At 36.9% G+C, this 16771-nt stretch overlaps 1 protein-coding gene and 1 pseudogene across 1 annotated transcript in view; one reads left to right on the plus strand and one right to left on the minus strand.

The window, feature by feature from the left end:
* Positions 1–16771, minus strand: part of Fbxw11 (F-box and WD repeat domain containing 11) — a 131046-nt gene that overhangs the window by 35544 nt on the left and 78731 nt on the right. The window contains exon 3 of the mRNA XM_005376332.2: positions 10430–10655. Within this exon, the coding sequence (XP_005376389.1) occupies positions 10430–10655 (226 nt within the window). The remainder of the gene's footprint in view (positions 1–10429; positions 10656–16771) is intronic.
* LOC106147496 lies at positions 7063–8689 on the plus strand (annotated as a pseudogene).

Here is a 16771-nt window from a genome sequence, read left to right on the forward strand (position 1 = left end):
TTTTTTTGCGGCACCGGGAACTGAACTCAGGACCTTGTACTTGCCAGGCAGGCGCTTGTTCCACTGAGCTATATCCCCAGCCCTATATCATTCATTCTTCTTTTGACCTACTACTTCTTTCTAGTTTGGTACCCTTATCCAAAAATAAAATGTGTACACATTACGGTAATCCTCTGTGTCCCCTTGCTGATGTTTACTACAAGTTGGCACCAGTTGCTTTGTGTCCCCTTTTAATATATAAAATCCATGTTCATTTTAGAAAAATTGACAAAATGTATACATGCAAAACAAATAAAAATTTAAAAGTCCTAAACCCTACCTCCAAGAGATAACAGCTTTATATAACACCCTGTACACACGTTTCTAGGTGTATACACCCAAACCCTACATGACACAGAACCCTACATGATCTTTTCAGATACTGATTAGCCTTTGAAATTGAGAATTCTATTAGAATATAACATCATATTTAACAACTAATAGCCCCCAAATATACCTTCTACAGTCCTTAAAACAAGGAAGTCTGTTCATCAATCACCTGTGATTACTATCATGCAGAACACCAAATGTAGTTGTACCACCTGTACCACATACGCCTGTGCCAAAAAGCTCTGCACACTGACTTTCAATTCTCAGTGTTCCCCAATTCTAACAATCACAACCACAAGACTTACTACTTTCCTAGCAAACATATTTTTAGGCCTATTTATTTGCCAGATTTCTAAATATATTCACATCTTTCTTGACTATAATTTTCCTGTATTTTCTTGTTTGAAGATAATTATATTTAGTGGAGAAAGAAAAGTCAAATGAGAGCCAAGTTAAATCAAAATACACTGTTTCCTTCTATTGTCACTATCCTACCTATTTCAGGCATATTATCCCTTTATTCTTTGTAATTTTCCTCCAAATAATGGACTATTGTGTCTTCAACCCTCTTGGATTAAACATTTTGGTCAATTTTATATTACCTGGGGTTTGGTCTTCTTGATACCATGCTTAAAGGCACAGGCCACCTTTCTGTGAATTTCCATGACCATATGCCCCTTTCATCTATGTCTAATTAAAATCCCTGGATTAAACATATGTCTCTCCATCACTATGGCTGACAAAATAATCAGAATATCAAATTTCAGAATATTTCAGCCCTGTTTAATCATATTTCCTTTTAGAATCTCTCCACTGGCTAAAAGACTTAGTTCTTCTATGTATTTTTCTAATTCTGGGATACCTATCTGACTGACTTCTTTTTGAAGTTTCTATTCGTGATATTAAAAGTCACTTTTTTAGAAGTTTGTATTACTTCCACATCACTAGCAGATCTTCCTAACTGGTTATAAACACACCTCAACCAGTCTCCTCTTGAACCTGCTGCTCTGAAACATGAAACAAAGAGCAAGACAAGAATGCATTAGATAGTTGCCTTTTCAGACTTCAAGGGCTGCAATAACCCTATCGTCTACATGTGAACTGGGAAACCAACATCCATTCTTCCCATTTGGCTGGATTCTCACGGTCCATAAACAGCAAAAGCCTGTGTGACTGTATCTGAAGTCATTTGGGGCCCCTGATCTTCAAAACAACAGCAACAAAAACAGATCCTTCAGACCTTCTCCTGACCTACTGAATTACAACTTCTAGATGACTGGGAGTAGGAATCTGCACTCTTAAGTGGCACCGGCTAATTCTGACATGTTAGGAACTGCTGATTTAGAGCAATGACGTCCCCTTTAGTCCTCTCAGATCTCTCTGCCCTGTGGTCCAAGTGCTCACAACTAAGCTATCTTTTGGCAAAAGTAAATCCCTTACTAACACATCCTTTCTCTTGTTTCAAATGCTGTCAGTCCAATTAAACATCTCAGTGATATCTACAGGTTAGATTTGTTTCCTTTGGTTACACACTTTACATTCACGTCACCCCTCAAGGAGGCAGCATGTTTTATTTGGTCTTGTGGGAAATCCACTGGCAGTGACATCAGATAATCTGGCTGAATGCTGGTGTTGTCAACTGCTATTTGAGTGACCTTAAACATACCCATTTCCTTTTTTTTAATTTCAATCTTCTTTAACACAGAAATGATATTAAATGCCAGAAATGAGTTATACAATCTGCACAATAATCCTTCAAGAGAGATATTTTCAAACTGTTCATTTTACAGGGGAGGAATTTCCCAACCTTGTTGGGAAGGTTGGTAAGAGATCTAAGGAGCTACATACATAACACGTACTCAATAAATGTCAGTCTTTGTTCTTCTCACACACCTAAACTGCCCTGGTTATTACCAATGGTCAAGGATGCTAAGCAGTATTCTTCTATGTTACTTTTTGCAGAGAAAATATTATACATTTCTTCCAGCAAAAAGTTAAACTTTCTCTATTATCTTGGTATAAATCTCATATCCTCTTAAATGTTTTAAGAAGAACTGGGCACCTTAGAGTAGACACCCCTAGGAACCATGCAAATCTTGGAACTTTCTGGTTACAAGCCCACTCAGGACAGAAAGATTACTGAACAAGGTGATCTATTTGCCTGGGCTGAAAAGTGCTTTAAGATGTTAAAACTAAGCATTTTCCTAAGTACCCATGTCTGGCTCTCATTATTCTACCATGCTGAGGCTCCCCCAGCTTGCACCACCAGCCCCTTCCCAAGGCAACAGGAGGATATCACAGCCTCAGCAAAACGAGGCCATCATGCTGCACACACAATGCTGAAGAAGTGCTGTGGGTGCTAAATTAGAGCCACCAATGAAAATCTTGGAAAATTTCAATAATAAATTAAAAGTCACAAGTATCAAAGCTCAATATGTAAACATACTTTATCACAACAAAACTCAAAATGTATGCTGTCATTTTAATGCCCTTGACTATAGCCAGTTTTAAACCAGTGGCTTAGATCATGCAATTATAGAAACTTCCATTATTTTAGAAACATATTTCAAAAAGCAGCTGCAAAGATACTTCTTTTATCAAAACCCAGCTCTGCTGTCCCTTCCCCCAATCCCTAGTCGCCTGTCTAGTTATCAAACCTGAAGTTAGAAACTTTTTAAAAGAAAACAACGCAACTACGCACAGTAACAGTCTATCAATGAACTACTTTCACTTGGAGTATACCAAATTAGACTTAAACAGAAATGAAATGAGAAGTCCACAAAGTCACACAGGTCACAAAGCCCAAACTCTTTTTGCATAAAGTATCCAGGAAATAATAAAGTAACACAAACCTATAAGTCAGGATGAATCAATTTGGAAATCAGTGGTTGAATAATTAAAACTTTCCAGCAATAAATCTTACTACCTCAGGAGAAGCAGGTGCTTCCTGCCTGTCAGGGCTTTTTAGAACTTTTTAAAAGTTGTGTCTTCAGAGTTCCCACTAGATATCAGGCAGATGATATACCCTGTCTTTAATGCTGACAGTATCCCATGAAATATTATTATTCCTACAACGATAAGGAAACAGAGGCTCCAAAAAGTGAGGTTACATAGCTATCTAGCGGATGTTCCTAGACTTGAGGGTCCTATCCAAATCCAACACTCACTCCCTCCATTCTGCCATGCTGGGTCTTTGGCCTTACACCCAGCCTACAGGCTGCTAAGGTTCTCTGGTCTTTTCTCTCTTCCAAGACTTTTGATCTAGTCTCTGTCATATTTACATCTCGTAATGGTTTCTCAGCCTTACTTGAAGAGAAGACAGAGAATTAAAAATCACTAGGATGCTAAGTGCTTCAAAATTTTTAAGTGCCTAAACACCTCATCAATGTATATCATCCTTTTTGAAGCACAACCTGCCTCTATTTTAAATGGTATAAGTTTTCCCTTTAACAACAGTTCTTATAAACCACAAACAGCCTGCAGAAATTGACATTGCAGACTAAACATTTACCATGATTTTTAGAAAAGCATATCATAATTATCACTTTTTCCACTGAGCCAAAAGGAGCCAAAGACCACAAACATTTTCCATTTTTCTTATACTGACAGGTACAGTGTTCACAGTAAGCATTAAAATGCCAAAACTATGGACAATTTTTATAGATCTAATGGTTTTCACAATCGAAGTTTAAGGCGGCTGTCAATTTTAGTAGAGTAAAAATTCAAACTCAAGATCACCTACAGAAAACATTAAACATGAATTGGTATAATGATAAATTGCTCTACATATTACTAAATCTAAGCACAAACATGAACATGGACCTGTTCCTCCTACAATGCTCTTAAGGCAGGGTCTATGTTAAGGAACTAATGCCAGTTTGAATCCAAGTCTACTAGACACTAACACAATCAACTCGGTCAGCTTGTCCCAAGATATTACAGTCATATGTATGAAATATACTGACATATGTATATATGTTCAGATCAAATCCTGTTAAAACAAATAGCATTTTAACAAAAATATTTCCATATCCTAGCCAATAGTCCATTCATTTCATATAATATTCAGTACCACAAAATTCCACTTTAACAGAGATATGGACAATGCCTTAAAATTCTCTGTAATGAAAACTGAATTGTATGCAATTATGCTAACCATATTTATATACATAACACATGTTCATCTGTTCTGCCTCTTCTCCAAGGCTGCACACTCCCCAAGAGAAGGAAGAGGTTGCCTGGAATGATACAGTACTCTGCAAATCAAGAGAACTTCAACAGTGCCACCTTGTGGCTGCCCTGTAAACATAAAGGGAGTTCCCTGGCACACTAAACCATTCAGAAAGCAAATTACAGTGGAAAAAATAAAACCAAATCATGAAGAGAACAAACAACAATCTGCTGGGGGAAATGGAGTCAGATTCATTTAGCAAAAGCACTTATGATGAACAGTAGTATCATCAACTTCGAAAATTCACAAGTCTTTTTTCAGTGTAAAACGCAGCCTGATCCAGAGGGTTTGGAGTCCAGACACTGCAAATGCAGAAGACCATGAACACACAGCTGGCTTCCATTCACCTGTAACTCTTTCATACATTCAAAAGTATGTCTCCTTCTCTCTCCTTGCCTCCTCCGTTTCTCCCTTTCCCTCACAATTTGAAGTAAATTTAATTGAACAGGATTATAATCCACATATTCAATATTCAGGGCCAATTTAAGGAATTTTCCAGAGTAATCTTCACTCTTCTTTACATTAACTTCTGAACCAATGCCTACCATCACCCAAACTATCATACAATAACCAAGATTCGCATTCCTGGGCATTTCACCTTCTTTTGATCCTTCCTTTAAGTCTACACAATGAGTAACAGGACTAAGTGACAGCCAAGATCCCTGTCAGCAAGAAATACTATTTTAGAAAGAAAATATTCATATTTTGCTTCAGAGATAACTAATGGAAGAAATGGACAAGTCATTCTACATTTCAGCATTTAAAACAAAGCAGTCAAAACTTATCTAACTCTCATATGTCCTTATTTAGCACTCCCATGGCAGAAAGTAAAAATAGTTATATAGAGTTAAAGTAATCCAAATCAAAATATCAAAAACATTTGTTACAAAAGTGAAGAAAGCAATCCTGAAGTGCATATGGAACCAGAAGAGACCCAGAACAGCAAAAGCAACTCTGGCCAAAAAGGACAAAGCAGGGGCATCATGATCCCGGACTCAAGTTATACTACAAAGTGATAAAAACAACATATTGGCAAAGAAACAAAAAACAGATAAAAGAAAAAAAAAAAGCAGACTTTTGGATCACTGGAACAGAAGAGATGTAGAAACAATTCCAGGCACATTCAGCTACTTTATCTTTGACCAAGGAGCCAAATCCTTTCGCTTGAGGAAAGACAGCCTCTTTAGCAAATGGTTCTGGGAAAACTGACTATACACATGCTGAAGATTGAATTCACACTCCTATCTCTCACTATGCAGTAAGCTATAATCAAAATGATCTAAGCATTAGAATAGCAACATTTAATCTGCTGGAAGACAAAATAGATAAAACACTTCATGACATAGGGGTAGGCAAATATTTTTTGCAACAAAACCCCAAGGTGCATGAAAAATAATACCAAGAATCAACAAACAGGATCACATCAAATTAAAAAGCTTCTTCATAGCAAAGGAAACCACCAACAGCATGAAAAGACAACCTACAAAATGAGAAAAAAATTTTGTCACAGCTACTGAGATTCCATCTCATTCCAGAAAGGATGGCTATCATCAAGAAATCAACCAATTAACACAATGCTGGTGAGGTTGTGGGAAAAAGGGAACATTTCTTCATTGTTGGCAGGAATGTAGACTGATACAACCACTACAAAAATCAGTGTAGAGATTCCTCAAAAACTAAAACTAGAAATTTCATTTGATCCAGTTATTCCCCTTTTAGGTATTTTCCCCAAAAAGTTAAAGACATCATGTCACAGTGATATATGGCGTACTCACGTTTGTAATAGCTAAATCTTAGAACCAGCCTATATGTCTATCAGCAGATGAATGGATAAAAAAGTGTGGTATTATCCAGGTGTGGTGGTGCATGCCTATAATCCCAGCACTTAGGAAGCTGAAGCAGGAGGATCACTGTGAGTTCAAGGCCAGCCTAGGATACATAGTGAGTTCAACACCAGCCTGTGTTAAAAAGTGAGACCCCGTCTCACACAACAAAGGGTGGTATTTATACACAATCGAGTACTTCTCTGCCTAGGGAGGAGTCACTTTCAGGAGCAAAGCTGGTCTAAGTTCCTGGAGTTTCGCCCCTGTGGTTACCCACACTGGGCTCACCCAGCTCCTTTCCTCCCTCTCGCCTTCAGGGTCCACCAGTCCCTCCTTCTGCCCCAGACTGTCATGCAGCCACCGCCGGCACCTAGGAGTAACCTAAAAAAGCTGAGTGAAGACAGTTTGACTAAGCAGCCTGAAGAAGTTTCTGATGTCTTAGAGAAGCTTGGAGAAGGGTCTTATGGAAGTGTTTTTAAAGCAAATGTTTTAAAGAATCTGGCCAAGTTGTTGCAATTAAACAAGAACCTTTTGAGTCAGATCTTCAAGACTATTACGGAGTACTGTGGAGCTGGCTCTGTCTCAGACGTAATTAGATTACAGAAGATGAAATTGCAACCATTCTAAAATCTACACTGAAAGCATGAGAATACGGCACTTGAGAAAAATACATAAGAGATATAAAAGCTGGAAATATTCTTTTCAATACAGGACATGCAAAACTGGCAGATTTTGGAGTGGCTGGTCAGTTAACAGATACAATGGCAAAAACGCAACACTGTGATAGGAACTCCATTTTGGATGGCTCCCAACCTAATTTAAGAATCAGGCTATCACTGTGTGGCGAACATCTGGTTGCTTGGCATTACTTCTATAGAAATGGCTGAAGGAAAACCTCTCTATGCTGATATACATCCATACGGTCTATTTTTATGATTCCCACAAATCCACCACCAATATTCAGGAAGCCTGAACTTTGGTCTGAAGATTTCACTGATTTTGTTAAAAAGTGCTTAGTGAAGAATCCTGAACAGAGAGCTACAACACAGTTTTTACAGCATCCTTTTATCAAGAATGTAAAACCTGCGTCAATATTAAGAGACCTAATTACAGAAACTATGGATATCAAAGCTAAATGACATGAAGAACAGCAGTGAGAATTAGAAGAGCAAGAAGAAAACTCTTATGAAGATGAGCTGGATTCTCACACCATGAAGTGTGAGCTTGACGTGGGCCACAAGCACAATGAGTGAAGGGCCCCAGACCATAACTGAACATAATAACACGATGTCACAATCTGACCTGGGGACCACGGTTATAAACAGTGAGGATGGCGGGGAAGAAGACAGAACTATGAAATGAAATGCAACATTACCACAAGTACAAAGAGCACCTTTCATGGACAACTTTGATAAGCAGGACTTCAAGAATAAGAGTTAAGAAAACTGTGAGCAGGATGTGCAGATTATTTCCCTATGACCAAATATGTTTCTCCTGAAAACTGGAAAGTTCTTCAACATGGAGTCTTGAGCTTTTAAAAAAAATCTAAGTTTAGAAGAACTACAGATGTGGTTAAGAGCACTGGTCCCCATGATGGAATGTGAAATAGAACTCTGTCAAAGATACACTGCAAAAAGACAGCCCATTCTGGATGCAATGGATGCGGAGAAGAGAAGGCAGCAAAACTTTTGAGTGTGATTTCTTCCTTAATACCTACTCTGGAGACCGAGAAACCACTAAGAATTGAAGGAATATTCTGCTTTTATTTTAATCCCTAAGATTTATACTCTCCAACTAGGCATAGGTCAAAAACTAATGACGGTACACACCTAAGTAAATTCCCAAAAGGCAGAATTTACAATTGTATCCACTATATTTTCATTTTTAGATGAGAATAGAAATGTATCTCTTTTTCTGTCCGCTGAAAAGCATTCTAAAATGAAGGCTACATTTAGAGACCTCAAACATCCAAAGCTATTGTTTAACTGTATAGCACTGAGGGGCTTTATGTCACAATACTCTTTATTCCTCTCTGGAAGCCCATTTATTTTAATCCCTTAGGTAGACTTACTTATTTATGCTAATTCATTTGTTTTGTTTTTTAAAGACAAAGTCAAATACCTTTGGTGAAGATAGGAACATATTAACAGATAATAATGTACAACCAAATTATACCTCAAGGAGGAGCTATGGGATACGTTCCTTGATGTCCAGGATAGTTTTCCAGTAGAAGAAAAGCAATAATACCAGTAGCACTCATATATGCTACACATTTTTTTATATTGAAGTAATAATTCCATTTTTACCATTTGAAATTTTGATTTTTGGTATTTGCTACAAATAGAACTACATATACTTAGGTCAAAGCTATAACGTTTAAAACCAAGGAAACCAATGGAACCCTTGCACAAAAAGGTGTGATAAATATTTAAAAGAAATGAAACCTTAATACAGATGTAATGTGTTAATGCTGTTTCATGCTTCATGTGTTAGCTAAACTGAATCAAACTTGCAATGAGCTCAGCAAATTTATTTCTGTGAAATAAATGTCCTCTATTGTTTTTTTTGTTTGTTTGTTTGTTTGTTTTTTTTTTGGTTTTTCTCCGGTACCGGGAACCCAACACACGACCTTGCGCTTGCCAGGCAGGCGCTTTTGCCGCTGAGCTAAATCCCCAGCCCCAATGTCCTCTATTGTTACAGGACTTTGTATTGATATCATTTATTTTCTCAGGATTGGTAAGTATCATGTGCCTGAGGATTAAAAAATGACAAAAACATTTATACTGAACTGTGCAAACCTTGGGGACTAGAAAAAAAAAAGTCATTTTAAAAATTGCATTTCTAAGCTGAATGAGTATTTGTATGATTAAACTGGGACCAGTTGTTTCCTAAGCTACACATGGCCATCCTGACAGTGTTTGTTTTTTTATGCATATAATTACTATGTGGAAGTCATAAAGATGAAGTTTACTTTGCCACCCCCCCCAAAAAAGATAAACTTGAGTCACCTGTAGGAAAAGGGATATATCTTGAGGCCATAATGTTAAGTGAACTAAAAATCAGACCCATAAAATATTGCATATTTTCTCTTACACGAAACACTTAATATAGAAATAAAGTACAAAGTAAAAGAAAGATAATAGGAAAAAAGAGAAATAGAAAAATATTGTTATTCACCATGGACAAGTGTACCTTGATTTAGTGTAATTGTCTGATGTGTCTTTTACGTTTTTTGGCTTATAGGTCTGATTGTTAATCTATATATATGGTAATTAACTTTAAAATGACTTATAAGGTAAACACATGAATCTGATGCTAGCAAAATAAGTGCTGGAAGGGCTGGGGATATAGTTCAACAGCACAACTATATTCCCACAGCAGCACAACGACTTGCCTGACAAGTACAAGGTCCTGAGTTCGATTTCCAATACAAAAAATAAATAAATAAATAAGTGCTGGAGAGAAGGGGAAAAATAAAGGATTGCAATGTGTTATATACATGTAGCAATTCCCTATAATGAATATAACTTATATACTATAAGCATGTACTAATAAAAGGATTTTTGTTAATGTAACAAAGACACATTATCCGTTTTCTTAATGTGTTTTGGTTTTTGTTTGCAGTACTAAAGTCTGAAATCAGAACTTCATGCATGCTCTGTGTAATTTTTAAATTTCATATAAAGGCAAAGGACAGACTAATTATATGTGAATTACAGCAAAATAAAAAGTATCATTTTAAAAAAGCAAACAAACAAAACGGAGTAACAGTACTGACCAATAATTAACACTTAATCATACAAAGAGCCTGTATTTCCTAGGTAGATGCTAAATTATAATTCCTCAAGTTCTAAACTGTTCATTGATAATACAGTGTATATCCCAAAGAAATACTGTTTTATACAGTATTCATTCATACATTTCATAAAGATCTCACTCAGCCCCTCCTAGATCCTTGGGCTGGGTACTTCTCCACTGCTCAGCTGTTTAAGACAAGAGCAGTTACCTGGTAACGCGGTGATAAAATCTCGCTGCAACATGGGCTTCAGGTAAGAGTTAATATGTCCATGCTGGTAATGACACATTCGTGAAATAAGATGCTCCACAAATTCCACTTGATCTGATTCAGACCACTGGTCAAAATATTTAATACACAAGTCCTTTTCTTTTTGATAGTTTCCTTCTGATGGCCTCTTTCTGGAGACAATCACAGATGATGTTCCATTACTTATCTATATTAAAAAAAAAAAAGTAATAATTAGTTTTACAAGAGAAAGAAATCTAATTCTTATTTCATCAGAAACATTTTTCACCTTATGTATTTAATCTTAAAATGACAGTTTTACCCTAAAGCCAAACTCAGTTCTTTACTAATTTATTCTTAAATAACTACACATATCTTCATAGTCTATTTCCTCAAATAAGTCACTACTGTAAATGCTGGAGCTACAGCTATTTCTAAAGCCAAATGGTATCTTAAATCATCATTCTCCAATGCTTAAATCAAAGTCATATTGTTATTAATTTTAGAGATAATTATCTTATGGGAACTGCTTAACTTGGTAAAATGGCAACTAATTGACTATTAAAAGTACGGTTTACTTCTTCAAAGTTAAAAGTTAATGTTATGTATAGTAGTCCCCTTAAGGATATAGTCCAAGTCCTCTAATGGATGCCTGAAACTATGGCTAGTACCAAATTCTACATAAATTATGCTTTTTCTGTATAATTGCAATAATGATAAAAGTTTAATTTACAAATCTGGCATGGTAAGAGGTTAATAACAATAACTAGTAATAATATAAGACATTTAAAACAATATAGTATAAGAAACATTATGGTCTGTACCCCTCTCTCTGAAATTTTCCATGTAACCTTTTCTAATCCCAGGTAACTCAAACTGTGGCACTACTGTACATCTATACTAGTGGTTCTCAAGAGCTTACAGCAGAATAACAGAAGGCCAGTTAATACAGATTGCTGGGTCCCACCCCAGAGGTTCTGGTTCTGAGTGTCTGCTGTAGAGCCTGAGAATCTGCAACTCTAACAAGCTCCAGATGATATGACAACACTGGTCAAGACTACACATCAGGGACTGCACTTCGAAAACTCTGAGTCTATCTAACAAAGAAGATATGTAGCTCTATGTTTAAACCTAAAGTAATTTGATCTAAAAGAAACTCCATTTTACCTGGCAGTTTTGATCCCCTCCATAATTTTTCAGGGTTATTAAATAAACTGCTGGCAAAACAATTTCACCTTTCTCTCCTTTCTTTCAATCACCTGCTCAGAGAGTGACCAAAGTCAATCATGCATAACTAAAAATCTGTTGGATAACCCACAGGTTCCTATAAAATAATGTGTTCTTCATCAAATCTACTTACATGCCCTTGCATAATAGCAGTATTAAAAAAAAAAAAAAACTACAGGACTAAGGAGTAGCTCATTTGTGCCTAGCACTGTGTGAGGCCCTAGGTTCAATTCCTAGCAGGAGAGAAGAAAGGAGGGGAAGGAAGGGGACAGGGGAGGAGAGAAAAAGGAAGACAAAAAGAAAAAAGAAAAGAAATAAAAAAATAAAAAACAAAAAAGAAAAGAAAACTACAAGCTGGGCATGGTGGCATATGCCTATAATCCTAGCACTTGGAAGGCTGAGGCAGAAGGACTGCTGCAAGTTCAAGGCCAGCCTGGGCTACATAATGAGACCCTGCCTCAAAACAGAAAATGAAAAAAAAAGAGGAAGAAAAAGAAAAAAAAGGAAGGAAGGGAGGGAGGAAAGGAAGGAGGGAAGGGAAGAAGGAAGGAGGGAAGGGAGGGAGAATAAACTACATACACTGCACCTGGACAACAGGATGGAAAAATAATCTGAATCCCTAGTCTCAAACCACAACTACAGTACTGCTGATGCTATGAAGCGCAGTAACTTCCTTGTTTTAAAACAAAATAATCTCAGTACTATACTTTTGCCAAACATTTGCCATCACTTCTCTGACAGCCTTGTGTATAATACCATAAGAAATAACATATAGTATAAGAGAATTTTAAGAAGTAAAGAGCTGGATGACAAATGTCTAATAGTTCCATTAAGAGTTTAGCAGCCATAGAACCAAGACCTTTTGTTACCAGTATGTTCCCTAACTTAAAGTAGATGGAATCCATCCCAAAAAGAAGATATCCTTTGTAAATACCTAAAGAAGTCTTTGACCTCCCTTGATGAAACCTTACAAGTTTCATATCATAAGTATTTAAGTTCATGTTTAGAGGTAAGGTCAGAAGGCATTTGTTTCCCAACCAATTGTTCAAGAATGTTTCCCCCTGTTAACTTGGGTTAAGGCAGAACTCACTAGATACGGTACCACCAGGGGGCAGTATAAAACAGGCATATATACATGTATATAGTTTACTTGCCTAACAGACCCAAAAACTAGAGTTCAAAACAGTCAGAGAAAATGAAATTCTTTGTTATGATGAGGTATAATAAAGAGGTATAAAAGAGGCTACTGCACTGTTTTTAAACATAATGATATCTATCACAGTGTTATAACTGAGAAAACTTAGAATAATTATAGGCAGTTGGTTGAAGCAAATTGTAACATATCTACACAGAAAAGCTATAATGTAGCCATTAAAATTTGGTTTATAAAGTAAGACTGTAATAAAACATGCTTTAAAAATAATATTAAGGAACAAAAGGCAACGGTCAGAATTGTATATAGCACTATGATCATAATAATTTGTGAAGAGAGCAAATCAAGACAAAGTAAAGGATAAACCCCACATGGTGGCACACACCTATCATCACGCCACTTGGGAGGCTTAAGGAGGAGGATCATGAGTTCAAGGCCAGCCTGGACTACACAGTGAGTTCAAGACCAGCCTGGGCTACGTAGTGAGACCCTGTCTTTAAAAAAAAGAAAAAAAAAAGTAAAAGATATACATCAAAATGCCAACAGTGCCTAATCTTGAGAAAGAAAATGTTTCCTTTATTCCCAATTTTTTTGGACAGTTTGCTAGAATAACTGTTTCCATAATAGGTTAAATATAATGAGGGGTTGGGGGTATAGCTCAGCTGCACAGCGCCTGTCTGGCAAGCACAAGGTCCTGAGTTCAATTCCCACTGACTGCCTAAATAAATAAAATGGTAGTAATAACTACAGTAGCATTTATGTATTGCTTTATAATTTACAAAGTGCTTTCATACCATTATCTCATTCAATCAGCAAAAAGGTTATTTCATTTACAGAAGGGTTCCTAACCATCTAGCCTCCCTAGGGAATATTGTACCATTTAATAGCTGACTGGAAGGCAGAAGAAAGAAAAACTGAAAGCTAAAGTGTTAAGAACCACTGTGAATCAAAAAATCAATATTAAATGAAGAGAATTCTATTGCAAAATAATAAACACAAAGAAGAGTACAGAATTCAGTTTACATACAATGTTCAATAAAGAAAATATTCTATTTCCAACCAGCTACTCAGTCCAGCAAAATCTTCCTAGCGCTGTTTCGTTTTGTTTAATTTTATCTTAAGTTTGTTGGGTGCATCTATTCTTGCTAACTAATCTTCCTTTTTATTTTCAAATCAAATGAAATTTATTATTTTTCATATTTTTATATTATTCTTTGGATATTTCAGTATATTTTGCCTTTAATCATGTTCTCACGAAGGGGGAAATGATGTACACCATAATGGTTGTGAAAACACCACCATGAAACTTTATATGCTTCACCCACCCTACCCCACCCCACCCCCCTTCAAAAAAACCCTGGGAGATTGGAGGGAAATTGGCAAACTAAAACAGAGCCAAGAGAGGAGGCTGAGATTAACAGGAAACGGCAAACCAATAGAGAATGGGAGAAAATGCTGGGGGTAGGGAACAAATGGAGGAAAAAAATCATTAATGCATACTACAACGGCGTGTGGCGTGGTGCCACTTTGGTGATCAAAGATGACACCATTCTCCATCTTTGAACACAGAGAAAGAGAAAATTTTAGGCTACAGCCACCTCAGAATCTTTGTGAAAACTCAAAAATTCTTTATTTGTAATACCAATTCCCTAAAGAAAAGATAAAAAACTAGGGCAGTTTCCAAAACTAGCAAAACTGAACAAAAGAAAACTTTTAAAAGCTTGGCTCTTGATTTCATCAAGGGCATTAAGTGAGGGAACATCTTATCTACAGTAAATTAATTGCTACCTTATTATTCCTACCTGCCAAAGAGTATTTTTCTTTGGGGACTCATCTTCATTTTGATCTTCCATAACTGAAGTGTTCTAAGGGGGGAAAAACAGGTTATTTGAATTATGCCAACTTTTGCAAATCCTAAATTACTACAAGACTTAATTTTGAAAATCCAAACTAGAGTGTATCAACACAACCCCAAGAACTCTTTGGCTTGTGGCTAACATGCCATTTGGGTCAAGAGAACTACGCTCATCTTTCACATATCAATGGTTAGTGGCTGGACAAAAGTAAGCATAAAGTCTTCATTTATGAAGGCTGGCCAGGCTTAGAAAACAAGCTAAGTTACAGGAGTAGGGCTGCAGCTTGACCTCAGTCATCACTGTTATTTACTTGTGGTAAGAAACCCCAGACATCCACAGAGTTCCCAATGACTGCATGAAACATTTTCTAGAATGTCTGCTATTCAGTAATTCAACCCAACAATCAGTAATTATAAGTGACAAAGCCTTGTAAGTGCCCCTGCCTTTCTCCTTCTCCTGCCTTGATGGCCTTGTTTTTTGAGAATGGCTTTGCAATCTCCCCTTACAAGCATGGTGGGTGCCCCAGTCTTTTCCCTGGGGACAAGGATGCTGTTAGCCACTAACAACCAGGCTTGCTTTGGGAATGCATTATCTTTTGATTTCTGTGTTTACTGCACAAAGAGGCACTGTGTAATTATTCTTTATGGTGACCTAGTCGCTCAATAGATGCCCATTAGCTGGAGATTATACATGATTGGATTTTCCCTTTTGAAGCTCCTACCTAATGGCTAAATGGAAACTTAATGAGAAGGGGAAGTGGGAGAGTTGTGCTTCAGATGGACTAACAGCTCATTTATGGATAACAGTCTCTCTAAAATTCCTTCCCAAATCTAAAATTCTAAGACAGCGGCACAAAATTTAAACTACATTTGTTCCATAGCATTATTCAAAAAGGATACTGTTAGATCTATTCAAGTTATCAAAGCTTATAAGATCCTGTTTATTGCTGTCAGAGAATAAGCCTCTTTCAAAGTTTCCCTTTTATGCTCTTCAAGTCCTAAAATGTTTGGCCCCATACTGTACTTCCAGACAATCCATTTGAAAATACTGAATGTAAGTAACAAGAGGAATCATCACTGAGTACTAGTCACTGCAAGAGCACACAGCGGGCTCTGCTCAGGCATGGAGTGTGGTGTGGTAGGAAAGCCAAAAGTTTTAAAACCAAAGAGCAAAGCTTAGAATCTTGATTTAGTCACTCATTCAGTATGTGTGTAGGAGCTTGAACAAGTTAATTTACCAACGGACCAAATATAAACCACACGGAGTTGTGGGGACTGGGACTAGCCAGCCCAGGGCTTACAGCTTAATGAATATTTAAAAAGTACTACTTTCCCTCAGTTTTGAAGTTGCCACTTTTGCCCATGTGTTATCTTCTAATACTTCTCTAACTTCAGAAACTTTCACAGATGGCTGCTTTTGGGAAAACCCATTGGCTTTCTCAATAAAATCCTGTAAGCCCTGGAGCCAAGTTTCCAATGGGAAGTGGGCAGGGGAGGAGGGCTCTGGATGCAAAAACCAACTATGATCTACAAAAAAAAAGCCAGTGTTCCTGAAACAAAGCTGGAGTGGTGGCAGCAATAAATAATCCTGAGTTGGAACATGGGACAGAGAAGGATACAAGGTTCCCGTGTAACTTTCTTTCTTCCTATGTAACGTTCCTTCTACTATTATTTTCGAGGAACCTTGGGATGAATAAAGCTAGCAGTATTCCTCAGCAGAACAAACAAAGTGCAAGCACAGACTCCATAGCCCATTTCCTGAGCTTCCCAATTTCAAGGTCATCCTGGAAATCACAATGGCTATGACTGGCAAAAAAAAAAGAAGCATGCCTCGAAACATGAAAGGATGAGCATGTAAAGGAACAGGGAAGGAATCAAAGGAAACTTGTCAGTAGACCCCATCCCTATAGTTCCAGGTACCCAGAGAAAATGTATAAAGCTAAAATTATATAATATATATAAATATATATTTGTATGAATAAAAATACAAGACAGATACATATCTATCTTGTACTTTTATTCATTAAAAGACAAAATGACACAAAGGTTGAAGCAGGAAAAACCAATGAGCCTCGCAAGAGACCAGGTA

Source organism: Chinchilla lanigera, unplaced genomic scaffold (genome assembly GCF_000276665.1).
Source record: "Chinchilla lanigera isolate Chin_1 unplaced genomic scaffold, ChiLan1.0 scaffold00007, whole genome shotgun sequence".
NCBI lineage: Eukaryota > Metazoa > Chordata > Mammalia > Rodentia > Chinchillidae > Chinchilla > Chinchilla lanigera.